The sequence below is a fragment of the Martes martes genome (assembly GCF_963455335.1).
Source record: "Martes martes genome assembly, chromosome: 2".
NCBI classification, from domain to species: domain Eukaryota; kingdom Metazoa; phylum Chordata; class Mammalia; order Carnivora; family Mustelidae; genus Martes; species Martes martes.
This window is the reverse complement of record NC_137889.1, coordinates 137,713,860-137,736,867: the sequence shown is the minus strand read 5'-3', so window position 1 is coordinate 137,736,867 and position 23,008 is coordinate 137,713,860. Positions and strand designations below refer to the sequence as shown.

At 37.2% G+C, this 23,008-nt stretch overlaps 1 protein-coding gene across 1 annotated transcript in view; it reads left to right on the top strand.

The window, feature by feature from the left end:
- INPP4B (inositol polyphosphate-4-phosphatase type II B) overlaps positions 1-23,008 on the top strand; it is a 348,151-nt gene that overhangs the window by 262,504 nt on the left and 62,639 nt on the right. The window contains exons 15-18 of the mRNA XM_080797020.1: positions 331-454; positions 1,429-1,546; positions 6,457-6,597; positions 11,229-11,326. Coding sequence (XP_080653146.1) covers positions 331-454; positions 1,429-1,546; positions 6,457-6,597; positions 11,229-11,326 — 481 coding nt within the window. The remainder of the gene's footprint in view (positions 1-330; positions 455-1,428; positions 1,547-6,456; positions 6,598-11,228; positions 11,327-23,008) is intronic.

The following is a 23,008-nucleotide window of genomic DNA, read 5'->3' as shown; positions in this document are numbered from 1 at the left end:
TAACAGGACCACTTCCATTGCCTTCAGCCAACCCTGTCTCATGACATTGAGGCTGGTGTCCATCACAGTGGCTGTCCTGGAGGCCTTTCTTTTCCCTTCTGCCTCCACACCCACAACTGAGTTTTATAGACCTACACGTGGAGGAAAGGAGACAGAAGGAAAGGGAATATTTTAACCGAACTGTTCATGTCCTCCACTAGTTCATGAGTGTTTCACATGCTTGAAAATTTTTAATTAATTCTGTGATGCCTCAAAAATCTTAAGTATTTTTCAATTAAAGTTTGCTGACTCCAGTCCATTTCTTCAATGACTTTTCTTTTTTTCTTTTAGCTTGCTGGATTGGTTTGTGGTTTTATCATCAAATTACACACAAGTTTGCATGACCCTGGGTTCCTACAGCAGCTTCACACAGTGGGATTGATAGTGCAGTATGAAGGATTGCTAAGTACATATAGTGAGTATCGCTTTAGTACATGTTAAACTCATACCCTCATTCATAAGGATATTTGATCTATAGATTCTGCAGTTAAACATAAAAATGTAGAATAAACCTTGATGACCTAAGCATTACAGAAATAATGTAACTTTCAGTTCTTTGCATTCATTGACCTTGTAACTGTATTCTTACCCCCATTATGTTTTGAAAATGGAATTATAGATTATTTCATGGAGTATGAATAGTGGAGTCTGAGCAGACATCTGGCTTTTTAATATAAAAGGCTCTCTGCCAACATAGTTTCAATGACTGGATTTTTAAAGTCCCAACTCTCTAATGTGTGGAACTGCACTATTCAATACATAGCCTGGTGTGGCTGTTCAGCACTTGACATGTGTCTAGTCCAAATCAATATGTACTAAATATGCACACCAGGTTTCAAAGACTAGTAAAAACGAGTTTTATAAAAAAATTAATAATTTTACATTGATTTTTAACTGAAATGATATTTGGGATATACTGAGTTAGAGTAAAATATATTAATATTAATTTCATATTTATAAATTTTATTCTTTTAAAAATATGGCTATCAAGAAATTTAAAATTGTATATGTGACCTGCATTATATTTCTATTGGATAATGTGGATCTATCTCTATTTCTAGAAATCAAATATCATGCCTGTCAATGGAAAGAGAGCTGCATGATACTCTGTTTCCTAAAGGAGTTAAAACTTCTCTGTAGTCTTCCTGCAAATGTATACATTTTTCTTTTCCCTCAAAGGGTACTTGGGCTGCTGGAGTCCACTGAAATGGTTCTTATTTCACTGGTGAAATTCTTCAACCTCTGAGGAAAAGCGTTTAGAGTATATTCACTGCATTCAGAAACTCATTCACTAAAATGCTAGAACAAATCCCAGCAGGGAGATGTAGTACCAAATGACATTTTCTTTAAATAGTATGTTTGTAACAATGCTCCTTTTCCCTTGTGTAGGTGATGAAATCGGAATGCTAGAGGACATGGCTGTTGGCATTTCAGATTTGAAGAAAGTCGCATTTAAAATAATTGAAGCCAAATCCAATGATGTCTTGCCAGTTATAACAGGAAGGCGGTAAGTGGTGCCCATTTCCTTGGGATCAGGCTTTGTTAGATATTTGTCTTAACTCCTGACAAAAGAGCCAAAGAGAATTAAGGTTTGGTTTGGAAAATTTTCTTTTGTTCCTTTTTTTCCGATTTGGTGGAGAAATGAATGTAAGTGACATAACAGGGGAAGATCTTGAAAAACTAGAAGGTTCATGAATGTTTATAAATGTGTACGGTAGTGAGGTGAGTGTGGTGATGGTCCCCATGAAATATGAGGGATTTTGAAAGAATAGCAGGCATGAGAAGAACACTTTTCTCTTTCTTACTATCTAGTCCAAGCTCTAGGTGTTTTTACTTTTGCTGGAATCATTTGGTTAATAGAGTCATAATTCCTGAAATGACTTTAAATTAAATTCTGTTAAAAGCAGCAACATTTTAGAAAAGATCTATTTCTGTGTCAGAGGCATATACCACCATTTTTCTTAATTATTTTTGACAATTCACTCACAGACTGAAATTTCCGAGAATGTTTTTAAATAAATAGCTTCAAAGGTCAGTGAATGATGGGCAAAATATCAGAAATAATTAAGAAAAATGATGGTGCATAGAGTAGACCTCCAACAGAAGAGTTATATCTTGTGGTAAATCATTTTAGTCAGAAGCCCACCAAATTATAACCATTCTGGCATTAGCACTTTTCAGTGCTGCATGAGGGTATTTGAAATTTGAAACATTCTTAGATCATAATGAAAAAATATGAATGTGCAAAGAGAAAATCCTTTTCATGGTGGAACAAGATGGAAAAGAAAGTAAGTATAAAAGTTCAAACTGAACTTGCTTTCTTGTCTATAGTAAACATATGTTATTTTAAACTTTGTATAAAGGCTGCTCAGAGAAACATGACTGAATGAAAGGTAACTATTTCATATACATAAAGAAAAAATATCCTCATAAAACTAAATATATTATCTGTGAACTTACGCTTAATTTTCCATGCACTGGAAGAAAGAAGAATAAAATTGTTCATATACACACCTGGAAAACAGTACCATTCTATATGATCAAAAGTGGGAAACTGATACTTTTGTCACAATTGATATGGGAAGTTTACCAGGCCATTTGGTATAGCAGAGGACAGACACTTTTTCTGAGGGAGTCTGTAGGCTGTATCTGAATTCAAAAGTTACAAACCAGATGTGAGCGGAACTCACAGAATATGGCAAAGTGAGCAGTTTGGTAAACCCTCTCTCCAAACAGCAACATTGCTATTGGACAGAATTGCCAAAAACAATGACCTTGAGACGAAGGAAATAAGTCAAATGTGCACACAAACTTACTTATAATGAAAAACCAGTGGATATTGATTAAGGCACATACATGGTGTCTGTGGCACTCTTGCCCGGAGTTGCTCCCATAAAACCCAGCTCAGCCGGCACAGTTTTAAGGGCATAACACAGGCTGAAGGACCAGTAGTTTCACTACCAGAGGGGGCTGACTTGATTTGGATTGGAAAGCAGAAAAAAAACACACTCCTAAAAAGTTGCTGGAAATAGTGGTGATTTAGATGACATTTTCATTCACAATAGCGTCAAAAAGAATAATTACATCAGACCATATTTAACAAAGTACTCTAAGAATTGTACACAGAACACACAAAATCGTGCTTAGAGAAATTAATAAGGTCCTATAAATGGAAAGACAGTCCGTGTTCCCAGATTAGAATACTCAATATTGTTTGGATGGCAGTTCTCCACAAACCGATCTATAGATTCAGTGCAATTGCTGGCTAAATCCCAGTAGTCTTTTGTGCAGAAATTGGCAAACTAAACCTAAAATTTGTATGGAAATGCAAAGGACCCAGAATCCCAAAAACAATTTTATAAAAGGGCAAAAGAAGACTTACACTTTCTGATTTCAAAACTTAATATAAAACCACAATAATGGAGACCCTCCAGTATGGGCACAAGTATACACATACGGATCAATGGAACAGACTTTAGAGCCCAGAGGTAAACTATTACCTTTAGGGTCAATTGATTTTTGACAAAATATGCCAAAGCAATTCAATGGAGAATGAGGAGACTTTTCAAAAACTGTTGCTGTGATAATTGGTTAGCCATACACAAGGAAAGTCATTTAGAACCTCAATTTATACCATGCACAAAAAGTAACTCACATGGATCATTGGTCTAAATGTAAGAGCTTAAACTCTGAAACTTCTAGGAGAAAATATTTATTAAGTTGGGTTAGGGAAAGAGTTCTTATATAGGACCAGACATTATAGATTCATAAAATGCACAATTTGATAGATAGGATTTAATCAAAATTACAAACTATTAAGAAGCAAAAATATCATTATATCACTAAGTAAATGAAAAGACAAGCCACATAATTGGGAAAATATATAGGCAAATCATATATCTGATAAAAGACTTGCATCCAAGGGGAGCGAGGTGTCTCAGTGCGTTAAGCCTCTGCCTTCAGCTCAGGTCATGACCCCAGGGTCCTGGGATTGAGCCCCGCATCGGGCTCTCTGCTCAGCGGGGAGTCTGCTTCCTCCTCTCTCTATGCCTGCCTCTCTGCTTATTTGTGATCTCTGTCTGTCAAATAAATAAATAAAATCTTAAAAAAAAAACAAGACTTATATCCAGAATATATAAAGAAATCTTACAACCCAATAATTATGAGACAAAAAAAAACCTAATTTAAAAGTAGGCAAAGGAGGGGCGTCTGGGTGGTTCAGTGGGTTAAAGCCTCTGCCTTCGGCTCAGGTCATAATCCCAGGTCCTTGGATTGAGCCCCGCATCAGGCTCCCTGCTCGGCCAGGAGCCTTCTTCCTCCTCTCTCTCTGCCTGCCTCTCTGCCTACTTGTGATCTCTGTCTGTCAAATAAATAAATAAAATCTTAAAAAAAAAAAACACTATTAAAAAAATAGGCAAAGGATTTGAATAGATATTTTGCCAGATAAGATATATGAATGGCTTATACACACATGGAAACATGGTCAACATCATTAGTCATTAGGAGAATGCAAATTAAAACCACAATTCAATACCACTTCGCTCACAGTGGAAATCATCACAATCAAAAAAGTCAGACAATAAAAAGTGTTTGCGAGGATGTGGGAAACCTAGAACCTTCATACATTGCTGGTGGGTACATAGAGTGGTGCTGCCACTCTGGAATCAGTTTGGCAGTTTCTTAAAAAGTTAAACCAAAAATTACTATATGACCCTTAGGTACTTACCGAAGAGAAAACAAAACCATATGTCCACAGGAAAACTAATGCTTGAATGTTGATGGCATTATTCATAATAGTCCAAATTGCAAAGTATCCCAGGTAGCCATCAGCTTGTGACTACATAGGCAAAAATGTGGTTTATCTATACAATAGAATGCTATAAATAGGAATAAAAAGGAATAAACTACTGATACAGCCTACAACATAATGACTTCAGAGACATCACGCTAAATGAAAAATGCTAGATACAAAAGACTACATATTATATGATTTTGTTTATATGAAATAGGTAAAAAAGTAAAATATGCAGAGTTAGAAAATAGATCAGGGGTTTCCCAGGGCTGGCAGTGGAATTGGGGTGTGAAAGCAAACAGGCATGAGAGACTGTTTGTAAATTGACGGAAGTATTCTGAACCTGGATTATAGTCAGGATTTCAGAACTCTATAAATTTGCTACAACTCTGAATTATACACTTAAAATGCATGAGTTCATGCCGGTTCTATTTTAATAAAACTGACAAAAAGTTATCATAAAACATTATATAATGTTTCACCTTCAGCGCAACCTTTACACATGGACGGACTCATTAATTCTTCTCAGATTCTTGAAAGACTTGAAATAAATAAACATCGGCACTCTGTTAGCCAGGCTTTTGTAAAGGGCACTGAGAGCAATTTTAAAAAGAAAAATAATGTGTCCATTCATCGGAGGGTAGTGCTAATAACATCCCTGCTTGCTGGATTCATGGTATTTCCTGGTTCTCTGGTTCCAAGCTCAGGTAAGAAACAAGTCTGAGTCCATCATCCGGAGCAGTTTTGTCTCAGGATGGTTATACTAGACAACTAAAAATACTTCCACAAAGAGACTCACGAATTGTCCAGTGCTTCTTTTCCCAATTCATGTATTACAATCCCAGCACTATAGATAGCTCCAGAAACACATGGATTTTCATAAATTTTGAGCAAAACTTTTCTACATCTCAATACTCAGTTCACACTGCATCGAGTGATGTCAAGTTTAAAAATATACGAGCAATTCTTCTTGTTGACCATGTTCTGTGAATCCTAATTTAAGTTTTCAGCACTGAACATTAGGGGTAATTTTCAATGGAAATTTCCAATGGGGGGGAAAAACATTCCTGTGATATGCTCATGTTGCAAAAATGATCAGAAACCCCTAAAGGTTACATCTTAAGTAATGAAACCATTCCATTTCCATCAAGCCATCACGAACAGGGAGGTTCATCAATAACAGGAACAATCAGGCCATGCTCAAAAATATCTTAAATGATTTGGTTTATTAGTTTCCCTATATTGAAAAATCCATCATTAAATTACTTTTTTTATTCTTGAGATTGACTGGGTTTTAAAAATAATTAAATCAAGAAAATAAATATTGAGTCTCTTAGGCACATAACCCTGGTATACAAATGAACTAAACATTTTTCCTTTCCTAAAGGAACTCAGAGAAATGGAGAAATTTTTTTTAAAACTGTAAATAGTTCTTTATGCCAAGTAATTTAATAGTGAAGTGAACAAAATGATTGCCGAATGAATTAATGCCAGAAAAGAAGCAGATAGCGGCCCCAAACCTAAATCAGCTCTACATTCCAACTCCTTGTTTCTTTCCAACGACTCTAACATAACAGTGAGTGAAATAAGCAAGGCTTCTTCTCTTTGTCCTCCGCTATCCTCAGTGAACATTACGTGGTGGAGGTGAAGCTTCCCGCGCGGATGTTTGAGGCTCTGCCTTTGCAGATTAAAGAGGGACAATTGCTCCATGTGTATCCAGTACTTTTTAATGTTGGAATCAACGAACAACAAACTCTGGCAGAGAGGTAAGCTTCAGGTAGAAGGCTGGGACATCGGTTGTTGTTTTCAGTTGTGGGTTTTCCGAGCAACTCCCACCCACACGGAACTCAGGTAGACTCATGGGCACATTTGCCTTTTTATCATAGCAAGTCATTCGAGATGGTAAAGAGAAATATTCGTATTTCAGATTCCTGGCCCACATAAAATTTAAACACGGCAAAGGAATGAGGAAAATATTGAATGCCGATGCCAAATTATTTACGTGGATTATCTTTCTTCACGGTTCCAAACACCGCATGTGTATCCAATTTTAACATGGCTTACATTCATATGTATTTCAATATTGTAAAGACTCGGCCAACTGGGTCAAAATTTTCTGGACCTAAAACAACTGTCCATTTTTCCCTTTTGTTTTGTTTACTAAACAGTTGTTTAGTTGTTATTGGGGGAGGTTAGCACATCTTTTCATAATAACTTGCTTAGTCTAACGACAGATGATTGTACACAGTCCTGTGAGTTACTGTCAAAAACACTTTTTTGTATCTTATTACATGGTTCACATGTAGAGATTATCGAAAGTGTGGTTAAGACTTAAAGTTCCTAGAATACATTTTTAAAAGATTCTGGAGAAAGAAGTTGCCATCCTGTCATGGGGCCTGGCTGGAAAAGTTCTCTGATGGGCAGAACTTTTGGAGAGTTTGATAGTCTTCCATATTTAAAATCCTTCTTGTACATAATTTACGCTCCAAATGTGTCCTTCCCCGATAGGTATCAGTTTAAAAGCACCTAGCTTATTCTTTGCCATGACTTGGTAAGTATGTGTTAAACCTGTATCAATGTCTTTTACTAAATTAAAAATGCCACTACATTTCTAGTCCTCCTGAATTTCAGTGACGGTCAAGGTGCCTGTTTTTATCTATTCTCTCCCAGTGATTTTTCCTTCTGCCCCTCTTATCCAAAAGGTATTTCCTGGACAGCATAAATTTTCATAATTCTCACTTGTCAGTTATAAAATTAGGTGGCAGCTTTGTATTTCAAGTTTAATTTCAAATTATGTAAAAGCAATTAATCTCTTATAATATGCATAAATCAGAATATAATTTTATTCACTGTGTGATATAAGAAGTTTACTTTGATAATTGAGCACTTTTCCACATCAATCCGTAAAGGAAGATATAATCCAGTTATCTGTGTATATGTGCCTCACAGCAAGTCCGATGGTTGAGGTAAATGATATTTATGAACATAAATTATACAATTTGGAGGAAAAAAAACCCAGCACAGTACTTTCAATCAATTGTCTCTTCTTTGATATACTAGATTACAGAATGTTTTGGGTTTGACTTAATAAATTAAGGCCTGTGAGTGTGGTCTTTAGAGAGATGTGAAAGTCCCCATTTACAGGATTTTCAAGGAAAAGTTAGCATTGTAGTTACCATTGTATTTTCAAGCCCTCTACATTAGGTTAATTTGCATAATTTATGTCATTGCGACTATTTCAGTTGTTAGTCACTTTGTTTTAAAAAGTCCCTTCCCATGGGGACCCTGGGTGGCTCTTAGGTGTCTGACTCTTGATTTGGGCTCAGGTCTTGATTTTCAGGGTCATGACACTGAGCCCTGCATCAGGCTCCATGCTGAGCTTGGAGTCTGCTTAAGATTCTCTCTCTCCCTCTCTTTCTGCCCCTCCCCCATCCCCTCTCTCACTTTCTCGCAATAAAAAAAAAAAGAGAGAGAGAGAATGAATGAATAAATAAATGTAAAAAATAAAAGGTCCCTTCCCTTTCTTCTCTCTTATCTCTCTTGCATATTTTATACATGTGTGTCTGTGTGTATGTACACACACACATATATACCCTTTTTTTTTCATATCTGGAAGCTGTAAAGACATTTAAAACTTGAAACAGAGACAAAAATGGCAAAGTAGAGAAAAACTCAAAGAGAAGCAAGAAGGCTGGCACTCTGACATCAACTAACTACTGATCTGAATAGATCACTTCCTCTCTGTTCTCTGAACCTTATTTCTCTGATTCTTAATTTTGAGCTTTACCAGGCAACATCTATAAATTAGGTATGCTATGTAATCCTGGTGTAATATGTTACTATATATTTACCTATTGCCAAAATATATGTTACATGTATCCATTCTTAATTAAGTAAATACTGATTATTCTGGATTACCCTAACAAAATACCTCAGAATGGGTGGTTTAAACAACAGAAATGTGTATCTCATAGTACCGGAGGCTGAGAATTCCAAGGTCAAGGTTCTAGCCAATTTGTTTCTGGTGAGAGCTCTCTTTGACTTTTTCTCTGTGTGCTCACTTGACCTTCTATTTTGTGTACAGAGAGAGAGTGAGCTCACCGGCATCTCTTTTTACAAGGACACACTGGTCCTATTGGATTAAGGCCCCACTCTCATGACCTTTAATTACTTCCTTAGAGGCTCCATCTCCAAACACAGCCACTGGAAGTTGAGGCTTCAAAATGTGATTTTTGGGGGAGGACATAAACATTGTCCATAATGATGACATCACTCCAGCAAGAATGATATTTTTTTAAAAATACCATTTGTTTTATAATGTCTGAAAAAGTTAGAAGTGTATTCCAGAGTTCAGAGAAACTCACCTGTAGATTTTCCTGGGTCTATATTCCTATTCGCCAAGTTTAACAGTATAGATACTGAACATTGACCTTGCACCAGCCACTACTGTACCAAGCTGTGGGACACAGGGAACATGCAGTGTAACAAGACAAATGGACATGATCCTTGTCCTAAAAAAACTTACTATACCATAAGGAACCCAGATCAACAAGTAATACATGACAGTTTGACTCATGCAATAAGCAAAGATATGGAAGGGGCAGGAATAAGGGAGGAAAGAACGTGATTCACAGATGGGAGAGGAATTCATCAGGGAGGTTTCATGGAGTACATGAGCCTCTCATAAAGCCTGAAGGATGAAATGATCAAGCAGACAGGGAAGATAAGCCATTCTAGTGAGAGGGAGAATAGCATGTGGAAAGTCGCAAAGGCATCAGTATGTTGCTGCTTGAGGGAGAAGAGGGTAACTCCATTCCCACAAGGGTTTGGAAGCCTTTGTGGAGAAGTTAGATGTGAAACTAAGGAGGTTAGACTGTCATTACAGAGAGAGAAGAAGCAGTGAAGTTTAGTAAGCTGATATGAAGAACAGGTATTAGACTCACTTCTCCAACATTTCGTTTATTACACGTGCAGCTCCTGTCACATAGTCAATGTTAAATAAGTATTTGTTGGATGAATAAGGGATCTGAATTAATGAATGACCAAGGTGTGGAGGATAGACTGGAAGGGAAGGAGACTGAAGGCATAGTGCCGGAGTTTTGGAGAGGCTCGATACCCAGTCTGGAGTGGATGTAATTAAACGCCTACTATATAATGACAGTGTTAAAGAAAAAGAAAGAAAGTCTGCCGGACATGTGAAAAGATCAATGAATAGTGGATGGAGTGGCAAAAATAGAAGAAATCCAAAAGAGTGCCTAGATTTTAACCTGAGTTAATGGCAGAGTACTGGGGACATGTTTAATTTTAAACAAAAGGAGGAGGTGGTTTCAGTTTGGGCTTATGTTGCATTTGAAGGGGTTGGGATCATTCACACTGAAACTTTCAACTGATATCTAGAAATGCAGATTTGGATGGAGATACATATTGGAAGCCATTTCCATGTGATGCTTTTATAGAGGGACAACTTGACCATGAATTTAAATCTGGGACATGCTTAAAAAAAAACACAAGGTCCGTGATATACAGATAGAGAGTTTTGTGGTAAAGAGACAGAAGAGCACCACTACAGAGGATGTCTGCCTTCATGGTGTGGACAGAAAATAAATGTTGGGGGGTGCCTGGGTGGCACAGTCAGTTGAACCTCTGACTCTTGATTTCAGCTCAGGTCATGACGCTCAAGGGCATGAGATCAAATCCTGCATTGGGCTCCATGCTGGGTGTGGAGCCTGCTTGAGATTCTCTTTTTCCTTCTATCTCTGCCCCTTCTGTGTGTGTGCGTCTCTCTCTCTCCCTCCCCTTTCCCTCCCTCTCTTAAACAAACAAACAAACAAACAAACAATAGAAAAAGAAGTGTTGACAGTTGTAAACCACTCTCCAGAGGTTGTAGAGGTCTATATGTGCCTGCAGCAGCCGACAGCGTATACAAGACTGTGTCCAGCCAGGTGTCTGCTTTTGGTGTTCTAGACCCCTCCTCAAGCTGTCATGGGTGAGGAGGAAGATTTGAGGGATGAAAAAGAAGAGGCGGGGGTTTTGGCACTGTAGAAATACCACCCTGCAGGGGTTGGCAAACTAACATTAACTACATATCAACCACGCACAAACACAGGAGCTGGTGTTATAGATTTGGGTTTTCATCCGACTTCACATCTGATGATTGCAAAAATAGTTTGGTGTGTGAAAGGGGATTGGTGGAATCAGGGCCAGTGGAGACTGGAATGTGTTTAAATAACCATTGCGCAATGTAGCTTAAAAAAGACTCCTAAAAAAAAGAAAAAAAAAAAAAGACTCCTTGGGAAACTCTTGCCACCTACTTAAAAAGGAGGGGTAAAAAGTGTTAGTTCCAGGAGCTTCTTTATAACCTGTAACTGTTTTGTTTTGTTTTATTTCCTATTTTTAGGTTTGGAGATGTCTCTTTGCAGGAAAGTATTAATCAAGAAAATTTCGAACTTCTAAAAGAATATTACACAGCATTTATGGAAAAGATGCCACCTGATTGTAAGTATGCCAGCCTCAGAAAGTGTCAATAATAATTTCTTGATTATAAATTCTCAGGCCAGACCTAGAGGTCAATGGGAGAAAGACGCATGGGGTAAGGATAGGAGAGCAACTCTGAGATTGTCTGAACCAAGGAGACTGATTGCCGACTTGGCAGGGCTGACACCTGCCCTCCTGCCTTGATTGTGCTCTTGATGTCCTGCTGCTTATGCTGGGACATTCATTTCAGTGCCGCTGGAAGATACCAAAAAATCTAAAAATAAGAAACTTATAATTGGAAATCTCAGTTGAGTCCAGTAAAAATTTTATGTAATTCTTAACCATGTAAGAGCCTTTAATAAGTATTTAACTTTCTGATTTATAATCTGTATCAGATCACACATATACAAGGAGAAAATCAGGTAGAATACAAGTTTGTACAGGTAATAAAAAGTAAGATGGACAAAGGAATTCATTTATTGAATATATTTATTGTGGTATTTATGTGAAACTGTTAAGGCATCCAGGCCGATAGAAATGTATCTTTTGGAATTTTTTTTTTTTTGTCATTGTTCACTTCTTTTTCCCCACAAAATTAAGCACATAGCATTTGAGCATTTCGAAACCAGAGAATCAGAAATGTGTTTGGCAGTGCCTGGGTGGTTCAGTGGGTTAAGCCTCTGCCTTCAGCTCAGGTCATGATCTCAGGGTCCTGGGATCGAGCCCTGCATCGGGTTCTCTGCTCAGCAGGGAGCCTGCTTTCCCCTCTCTCTCTGCCTGCCTCTCTGCCTACTTGTGATCTCTCGCTCTGTCAAATAAATAAATAAAATCTTAGAAAAAAATTTTTAAAAAAAGGAAATGTGTTCGGAGTTCATCAATAAGTAGTATAAATATGTTGAAATATTGAGACATTTACAATGATAAGAAACTGAGTTTTAATAAAGGAGGAAATATTTTAATATTTTTAATGAAAAGCTATAATAAAAGTCTACAAGGCAATTTGTTCACTGATCTGTAGTCTCATACTTAATCTGAAATACCTTCAGTGGAAGAGCATTTAGGACTTTTCATAAGCCAGTGAATCTTGCATCAGAATATTACAATGGTATATGCAAGTTCAAGTGTGGATAGTCAGAAAAATTCACCTGGTAGTTAGAAAAATTCACTTGCAGGGTTTTTATATTATTTTATTTCACATGGAATATTATTTTTATGCCAAAATGAAATTAAGTGCAGGGAGACTTTTTGGCAGCCAGCATACTTGTGAATTCTAAATTTAATTTCTTAAAAAATTAATAATATAAACATAACTATTCTGTATTAGTAACTAATGAAAAAAGGTTTATTTTAACTTGGATGTGGGTAGATAATTTTTTACAAGTGACCTAAAATTTGGTGGAAGTAATTCTCAGAATTCTTATAAACAACTTGGTTTTTACCAGTCCTTTCAAAGTATGGTCATGGGCCCAGCAGATTCAGCATCACCTGGGAACCTGTTAACAATGCAAATTCTCAAGCCTCTGCAGATCTATTGAGTTTGCCCTGTAATCTGTGTTTTAATAAACTTTCCACGTGATTTCTAACCCATACTGATTCTTGCAAACCAATGATATGCCATCATTCTTCAAATTATTATATTTTGGGGCACCTGGGTGGCTCAGGGGGTTAAAGCCTCTGCCTTCGGCTCCAGTCATGATCCCAGGGTCCTGGGATCTAGCCCCACATCTGGCTTTCTGCTCAGCAGGGAGTCTGCTTCCTCCTCTCTCTCTCTCTCTCTCTCTGCCTGCCTCTCTGCCTACTTGTGATCTCTATCTGTCAAATAAATAAATAAAATCTTTAAAAATGTTTTTAAAAAATTCAAATTATATATTATATTTAAAAGTAGATTGTTGGCAAAGTCTGTGAAGGACTTCAGTACTATATAAAAAACAATTATGTCACCTTAAAAAGAAATATGTGTAAGTCATTGTTGAAATATATATGTCATGAGTTATTGCCTGAGATATGAAATTTTTTTAAAATCCCTACATTCAAGTCATTTAAACTCTTCATAGGAACAAAAGCTTAAAAAACTTGAAAACGTTAAACCTCATATAATATCCTGCTAACTAAATATAACTAAATGTGTTTACAACTTGTAAATATATTTCTTCCTTGAAAACATAGTAGACTTTTGCATCAGACCAATTGTATTTCATTAGTTGGACAGTTGTCTTAACACAGTTTTTCCTGATACTTTATTTCCTATTATGTCAACATATTTTTGAGATAACACTGTCATAGACTTGGCACAGAATTTTGTGACATTACTTTGGTTGTTTTCCATAACAAACTTCCAAACCTGACCTATGTAATTATACTGACATATGTAGGGTTATACCTCATGCATAAATATTATAACCCAAAGCCTCATTTGAGTTACACTCCATTCAAGAAAGAAACTATAAAGCTTTATTAACGGTGTGAATAGAGGTTAAACTATTTGTAAAGGAGGAAAAAATTACCATGTTGGCTCATACCCATAATCTGTATAATCTATTGTTTCTTTCGCAAGTGAAATAAAAAGATAATTTGTGTCAGTGTTAAAAGAATAAATTAATCCTCTAAAAACATGACTTTCACTTACTAATCCATTTTAGATATGTTCTTCATTACTTACTAACCCTGGTTTTTTTTTTATTGTTTATGAATTAAATACTTGAACTCTACATGTTTTTGAAGTAAAAAATTTCCCTTTCTTCCCCCCAAATTTTTGTTTTACCTTGAGGGATGTCCTTTACTTTTGTGATATTGTGATTGAATGAATAAATCCGTTTCAGCTGATATGAGAAAACATACATGATAGGAGACTATCCGTAAGTACAAGGAAAGAAGGATTAAAGAACCCACAAAAAATGGAGAAATTGTTAGAGATTGGGGGTCATCAAACATTGCTGTAGTTAAATGAGAAGGATTTCAGCCAGGACAAGGTAAACAAGAATTTACAAATGCGATGAAGAAAAAGGGATTCAAGAGAAGTTGTTGTATTTGGTGGTTATGAGCATGGATGACATTCCATGGAGTCATTTACATAAGAACATGGACTGGAACCACATCAGAGGCATTTAAAAAGAGAACTCGCGTTGTATAAGCAGACAACCAGAGAAAAAGCCACCCTCCCAGAAAAGTTTACGGTGACTACAAGGAATGAAAAGATAGGCTGAAAATAGTAAAATCAAAGAAGAGGGTTTTTCTCTTTTGTTTCTCTTTAGTTTCATTTTCCAAGAGAGATGAAAGTTTTAAAGACATATAGAAATTGCAGGACAGTGGCGAGCGGCTAAGGATCTGCTCTGCACCCTACCTGGGGCTTCTATAGGTGGGCACAATGATAGGGCCCTTGGAATTAGCCCGAAAGCCCAGGAGGGGCCCCAAGAGAGAGCAGAGGACTATGCCTCCCATATGATACAGAGATAGAACTTTACTTAAGAGGAAAGAAGGAGAATTCTGGCTTTTAGAAAAAGAAATCTGCCATGCCTGGCTGAAGCCCCTGTGACACGTAAAGAAATCCAATACCAGGTCACAGATAATTCTTTAAGATTGGTGTTCTGAGTACATAAGGTTTGGAAAGAGGCCAGTATACTTTAGGCCTGCTGGTCTACCACTGTCTGTCAGGTCTTCCTGGTCCTTACGTAGCGTCAGAGGAAATTGCCTTGAAAAGAGTTTCTTCACAAGCACTATATTCACTTTAAAAAATCAGATTCGTCATGGTTTTCCCTGAATCCTGTCAAATTCTTTTAACATAATAATTAAAACATCTTTAACTATAATTTGTAAAAGCTGCGCATGAGTGTCAAGCACTCTGATGTTTAGTTTTGCTGAGCTAAGATTTAGTTAACAGGGTGCAATTTATTTAAACCAAAATGTTTCTGTGTCTTTTGAGCTTATATTTTCAGTTAACACTTTCCATTTTTAGTGTTTTTATTTATCTTACCTCTCATTTAAAAAATAAACCAAGGGAGAAAAGTTGGTTCAGTGAAGGATAAAATTAGAAAGAACATTAGAATATTAGAACTCAAAATAATGTGAAATGTAAAAGTAACAGGACTCCATTAGGACAAGAAAACGTTCATATGAGAAGATTTCCCAGCAGTAGATGAAAAAGAAAAACTTAACTATGAATACTATGTTGAATATCCAAAATCGGATTTTATTAAGTCAGAAAATGAATCAACTCACCCTTCATATCTAATTCTTTGTCTTTTAAAATTATTGCTATATAGCCATTGAAAATTCAACAAGAGTTTTCAAACATAGGACAGAACTCTCTAATAAATCTATAATTTTTCTAGAACAAGTATATGGTAATAGTTTCCTGAGTAAAATTATTGGATTTTGTTTCTCTAAGAAATGAAAAAAAAAAAAGAGAGAGAGAGAGAGAAACAAAACAAGAAGAGTTACCAAGGTATCATTATGTAAAATAAACTTACAAATGGTTATACAGCAGACTATTGCTAAGAAATAGACAACTAGCTACAGTATTTTCAACACATACCATGCTCTGGAAGAAATCAGAACTAACTAGGTCTTGGCAAACTTCTTTAGCTGATCACACTGTTGGACTTTCCATACTGTTCAATACCATAGAGTGTGGGAGATCAGTGGCTGGCTCACATGCTAACAGGTACCTTGTGTTACAAATGGATAAAATCACTGAAGAGCAGCATATAAATCAGTCCTTGGAATATTGAGCATATATCATAGAGAAGAATTGGACCACATTTGCTCTGTTTATTAATGAAAATTAAGGCTACTTACATGGATATTTCCTTTAGTTAGTAATGATATTATGAGCTCTGGTTGCAGACCAGAAAATATGTGATGTAATCAATACTGACAGCATCAGCTATGTGTGCCACATAGATGGGCAATGCTCCATAAACAAAATAAGGTGCATCTGCATATCAACCCACTTACTGTTTATTTACTTAAAATTGGAGCCCACATGTTTTGACACTTGCGACATGGCTTACTGCTGCGCAAGTTTAGACATGCTGTCTTCAGTTTCTCAGAACAAGTGGTGGGTGTTTCTGGACCCTGCTTTTCAGAGCCCTCTATCCTTAGCCTGGCTCGCCAGACATCAGCAGCCTCTGGAAATAACCTGAACTTATAAAATGGGCAATGAAGTGTAAGGCATGTATCTCAAAAGACATTAACAAACACATGCACAGACATGGAGTTGCACACGCACACAGACACGTAAACACACTGTCGCACTCATGCACACACCCCACTAAATGACTTCCAATAATCTGAGTTGGTTTTTCATTTTGGGGGGGGGGTTGTTTGTTTGTTTGTTTTCATTTGGCAAAGGGACTTTCTGACACAGGTTAAATATTTCCCAGGTTTTAAAGTAAATTTCTGAGGCACCTGGGTGGCTTATTCGGTTAAGTGGCTGACTCTTGATTTCACCTCAGGTCATGATCTCAGGGTCCTGGGATTGAGCCCTGCACTGGGCTCCATGCTCAGTGGGGAGGCTGCTTCAGGATTCTCTCTCTCTCTCTCTCTCTCTCTCTGCCCCTCCCCCTTCTCTCTCTCTCTCTCATAAATAATTTTTAAAAATAAAATAAATTTCTAAATTATTAACTTTTTCCCCACGTATAGCAATACTAGATCTCTTCTGAATGATTCACATTTATATATATGATATATATATATATATATATATATTCATTCTTTCTGAACATTAGGACATCCTCTCAACATTTACAGAACAGTGACACCAGAGGCTACTGTTTCATTCTGTCAACTTAAGCTTCAGCTATGGGTGATAAAAAAAATACTGTAAGACCCATCCCCTATCACCTTTCTCCCTCCTCCCAATATATCTTTTCTCTCTGCTTCCTTTTTACTGCCCATAAACTTTAAAGGATACGATCAGGAAATGCAAGAAGAGATTAACCATCACACAGAGTCAGATAGAGAAGGGTGTCTGAATTAGACATGTTATGCTAGCTGAGGCTGTACTTTGGTAAAACAAACAAAAAAAAATAATACCAAATCCTTAGTAGCCATATCAGTCCTAGCCCTGTCAGGAAAACACATTGAGGAATTTGCTACAGAGCATTGATGATTGACATTTAAAAAGAAAAGGGGGTGGGAGGAGAAATTAACCAGGGATCAACATAGCCACCCCGAATTTAGCAATAGCAGGAAGTTGCTACCAGCCCAGGTGTTAAAGGGTCTTAAGTCAGGTGTAGTGTCACCAGGACACAAAAACTAGAGCCACCCAGCTCTATCTTTGCTCTTGGGTGGGGGCTGTCCGGTAGAAGCTGGGACCATGGACAGAGCTATTGTCCCTGGGAACTGGATCTGTGCAGAAGCCACGGATACCCTCTTAGGAAGGCATGGGACCATGGACAGAGCTATAGTCCCTGGGAACTGGAGCTGTGCAGAAGCCACGGATGCCCTCTTAGGAAGCCAAGAGATCAGGGGAGAAATGAGCTGGTTTCTGTCTCCCTCCTTCCTTCAATCTCCCTCTTAATCCTCATGGTCCAAACTTAATTATGAGTCAGTGGGCAGCAAGCAACCTGGGGAACAAGGTTGCCTGTGATAAAAAGCCAAAGGGAAAGAAGTACAGATAGATATGAGAACAAATCAGCAGTTGACCAGCACCGTCTGCCCCTCTGCCACTCAGCACCTCTTCTTACCTTTTACCCACCCACGAATAATTTCAAACAATCCGTATCTGGATGTAGGGCTAGCTGTTTGTGTTTTAGCAAGCATTCCAGATGATTCTGCTGTACAGTAAGATTTGAAAAGGTTAGCCTTGTAAAATGTTATAGATTAGCTATCAAATTGTATGTTTTGTGTTTCATTCATACTCCAGACTTGAGTGTAAAACAAAGTGAAATTCCCAGAATATTGAAATGTTGTATCTCTTATTTACTGTTATTTAACAAACATTTATTGACCTAAGTGAAATGTGTAAATAAAGCAGCTCAGCTGTAATCATGATTCTGGTCAATGTGAGATTACCTTGATTTATTATGCCAAGCTAAATTAATGTGTCTTAAGTTTCTCAAGTACAAGGAATAATCTGAATATTATAGATTTTTGGCATTCTCAATAAACATGAAGGTAAAAGAAGATAAAAGATTCTTAAGTTAACATGTGAATGTTTTCCCAACAGGAACTATAAATTACTGCATAATTAAATTACTACTAATCATTTCTGTTTTACAGACATCCAACTTTGATACCATGTACATGGCCAGATATTCAAATGAGAAATCCAAATACTCATCCAAATATTTCACTTAATTTCGTTCAAACATATGTGTATTTGCAAACATTCAGATGGCTGAGGAGATTTTCACATATTACCCATATGTTTGGCATTGCATAGACATTAAAGATGAGTAAAAGGTATTGGCAGTATAGGATAAATTATTTTAAAATGCGGGACGACCTTAAGGGTGGAAATGTTCCAGAAAGAACAGATAACAGTGAAATTTAAAAATGACTAGCTGTCTCCAATTTTTCTCTATCCGTCATTTTTTTTCCAGTCAGCCTTTGGTCTACATAACTTTACTAACACTGGTTTTGTCAGGGGTTTTATGTTGTTAAAGCCAATGTTCAATTCTCTGTCCTCTTCCTGCTTAATCTAGTAATAGGTTTGACATTGTTGGTTTTTCTGTCTTTCATCACTCCCTTCCAGGCCACCACACTTTTCTGATTGCCTCTACTCTCTGGCTGCTACTTTTCAACCTCCATTACTGATTCTTCATTATCTTTTTGACCTCCAAATGTTGGACTGTCCCAGGATTTAGTCTATGGATGTCTACTTTGCCCTTGTTGAACAGTCTCTTTGCTTTAAATACCATCTATTCATTACTGACCTCCATACCTATATCACGAGCCCCTTTCTCTTCCTGGGTTTCATATATCCTGCTCACCACCTAAAACTCTACTCCTGATATGTCCTTAAAAATTTACCTTTCCTACAATTATCACCACCTTAGTTTTTAATCAATTCTAGCTTTTTATGTTGCATTGGCAAAAAAAAAAAAAAAGTCATTCTTGACCCTTCTCTTTTCCTTACACCCCACTTTTAGTCTATCAGAAAGTTTCACTTGTTCTATTTCCCAAGAATGTGCCACCAGTTCCCACCACCTGTCTTGCTACCACTCTATGCAAGCCCTTGTTATTCTCACTTTCAGATTATGGCAATAATGTCCTTCTGGTCTCTTTGGTTCCCCTCTCAGCCTCATTGAGTTTTTATCACTGCAGCTGAAGTGATCTTTTAAAAAGGAAAACAGGGGGCACCTGGGTGGCTCAGATGGTTAAGTGTCTGCTTTCAGCTTAGGTCATGATCCTGAGGTCCTGCGATCAAGTCCCAAATTGGGCTGCCTCCCTCAGTGGGGAGGCTGCATCTCTCTCTGCCTCTCTCTCTCTCTTTTGCTCCTGAATAAATAAATAAAATCTTTAAAAAAATAAATAAAAATGGAAATAAAACCATGTATCTTCTCAAACTCTTCCAATAGGCCTTATTTTTTTGGTAAATGAAAAACCTGAGTTCTTACAATGGTCTCAAGGGTTCCCTGTAATCTGGCAACAAATCTGCCCTTTGACCCTCCTCTCCTACCTCTCTCTCCTTCGCTTGCTCCACTCTGCCCCAAACTGACCTCTTGCTATTTCTTAGACATTTCCTCTGCCTTAAATGCTTTCCCCTTATATGGCTCTTTCACTCATCTCTTTTAAGTCTTTCCCCAGATGTCACTTTCTTATTTATTTATTTACTTATCAAATGTCCCTTTCTTAGTGAGGCCTTCCTTGACTGCCATCATTGAAATTGCAGTCTTCTCCGTAGCATCTAGCATCATCTAGTGTACAGTGCATCGTTTACCTTGTTTGGCTCTGTCTCCTCAGAATGTAAGCTCCGTCTCCTTTTCTATATTTTGACTATATCCCAACTACCAAAAACAGTATGTAGCCCAGAGCTTAGCCTCCAAAAATATTTGTTGAATGAATGAATGTATGAAATAGATGAGGTCATTTAGTTGAATGTTTTAAAGAATCAGAGAATAATTGGGATCTTGTAAATAATCTAGACTATTCCAAGGAACACTCTTTCTGCTGGTAATTATTGGGCAATAGTAGGATTCTATAGTCAAGTGGTTTTGGAATTCACATTTGTCACTTTGAAAGTTTTGAAAAGGCTTATAGCCTGGCCAACCAACTTGTTATGTAAAGGAGCAGAGAGTAAAGAATTCAGGCTTTGAGGGTCAAAGGATGTCTGTTAAAGACCTGTACCCCTGGGGCTAATGATACACTATATGTTTATAAAAAAATTAAAAAAAATTATTTTTTAAAAAAGGATGTCTGTTAAAATCACTCAACTGGATGCTGCCATTGTAGTGCAAATTAAGCCATAGACAAGGTGTGAATTAATGAACATGGCTAAATTTTTTTAAACTAATTTATTTATTTTAATAAACACATAATGTATTTTTATCCCCAGGGGTACAGGTCTGTGAATCGCCAGGTTTACACATTTCACAGCACTCATCATAGCATACACCCTCCCCAATGTCCATATCCCCACCACCCTCTCCCGTCCCCCTCCCCCCAGCAACCCTCAGTCTGTTTTTTGAGATTGAGTCTTTTATGGTTTGTCTCCCTCCCAATCCCATCTTCTTTCATTTTTTCTTTTCCTACCTGCCCCCAACCCCCCCACATTGCATCTCCACTTCCTCATATCAAAGAGATCATATGATAGTTGTCTTTCTCCAATTGACTTATTTCGCTAAGCATAATACCCTCTATGAACATGGCTAAATTTTAATAGAATTGTGTTTACAAAAACACATAACTGACTGGGTTTAGGCTGCAAGTCATAATTTCCCAGTTCTACAGTGTCTAAAGCTATTTAGTTTTGTTGAAATAGCATTTTGTTGCCATATATATATATATATATATACTCATGAGCATCTTGCCGAATAAATGCTCCTGGGGACATAGTTTAACAAATACAAACCTTGTGAATGGGAGAGCAGGGACTAAGTTGCATGTTTCCTGATCCCCAACTTAAGGGCTTCTGATCTTAATTTAAAATCGCATATTTAAAAACATTTGAATATTTCCAGCAGCACCTTTATTTTTCTCTTTATAATTTCTACATGCTATAAGTATAAACTTATTTTCAACACATTGCAGAAGAAACTCTGATGTACTTTCACCTTCAAGCTTTTAATGCTCTCTGATGTTGATAAAAATTCAAGAGAAATTTTTTTCCCTGATATGTCTCTAGAAGCACTTACATGACTCTTTGAAAGGAAAAGTGATGCAAAACAGTATTCAGTTTTAATTTTTCATGTGCAGGTAAAACCATAGGCATAGACTTCTAGTGTCCAGTAACTTCTACACTAGATGGAAGCAACAAATGCATGCAACACCACAGGTAACAAAGATAGACACACACCATCACATATGTCCATACAAATGGCCACCTCCCTCAGCATTGACTTCTACATCTTCTGTGTTACTTCAGGGTCCTCACAAATTAGATGCATCTCCCTCCACCCCTCCCCCCATTAGCCTTATCCTGCTCTAATTTACATAGGAAAAGTCTAAGATTGGTCTTTTAGTCATCCTTACATTTTTCTGCATTCTTTCCTTCCCAGGGGGCCTCTTCTATGTGTAGACAAAGTAGACTGGGTCTTGCATTACAGATTCTACCACTCGTCAAAGATTGGCTAGACTCCCACTAAGTCAGGCTAGTAAGTCTGCATAAAAATGGCACAAAATCAAAAGAATGAATTCAACTGAAAGCTCAACTTAAGTGAATCACTTGATGTTTTGAATGCCTCCATTTCATTATCGACTAAATGAGAATAACTAATACGTATATGCCAGTACTTCAAAGTACAGTCTGCCATTATCTCACCAGAGAAAGGAAGTTGATTTTCCCAGTGTCAGTTTCTGAACTGAGAAGATGTCACATTGCACTTACGAATGTGAGAGTGATGGATAAGATCATGACAGTGTGCACTCTAAGTTTCTCAAGAGACTTCTATTTCTCCTGTGTACAAACAAGTCAACTTATTGATCCAGTTAAAATTGATTGTAAAGCTCTTCCTTTAGTTTGAAACAACCTGCCTCTTTTGTCCATTCAATACACTCTTTTCTTCTGTCTCATCTGTATCCCTTCAAATAGCTATCTATACTAACTTTAATGAATTGTTTTCGTATAATCACCGCTTATCTGATAATCTTTTTTAAAAAGCTGGGGCTCCTGGGTGGCTAAGTTGTTAAGTGTCTGCCTTCAGCTGAGGTCGTGATCCCAGGGTTCTGGGATCAAGCCCCGCATTAGACACCCTGCTTGAGGGGAGCCTGCTTCTCCCTCACCTGCTCCCCCTGTTTGTGTTCTTGTTCTTGCTATCTCTCTCTCTCTCTGACAAATAAACAAATAAAATATTTTTTTAAAAAAATATAAAATAACTTATATATATATATATATATATATATATATATATATATATATAAAGTGTATATTTCTTTGTGGAATACTCTGATAGAGATGAAATCTTGGAAATCATCATCTCTAGGATTGACCCCACAGTGAGGAGTAGGGTAGATACTAAAAATCTGGGGTGCCTGGGTGGCTCCGTGGGTTAAGCCCTCTGCCTTCGGCTCATGTCAGGGTCTCAGGGCCCTGGGATCGAG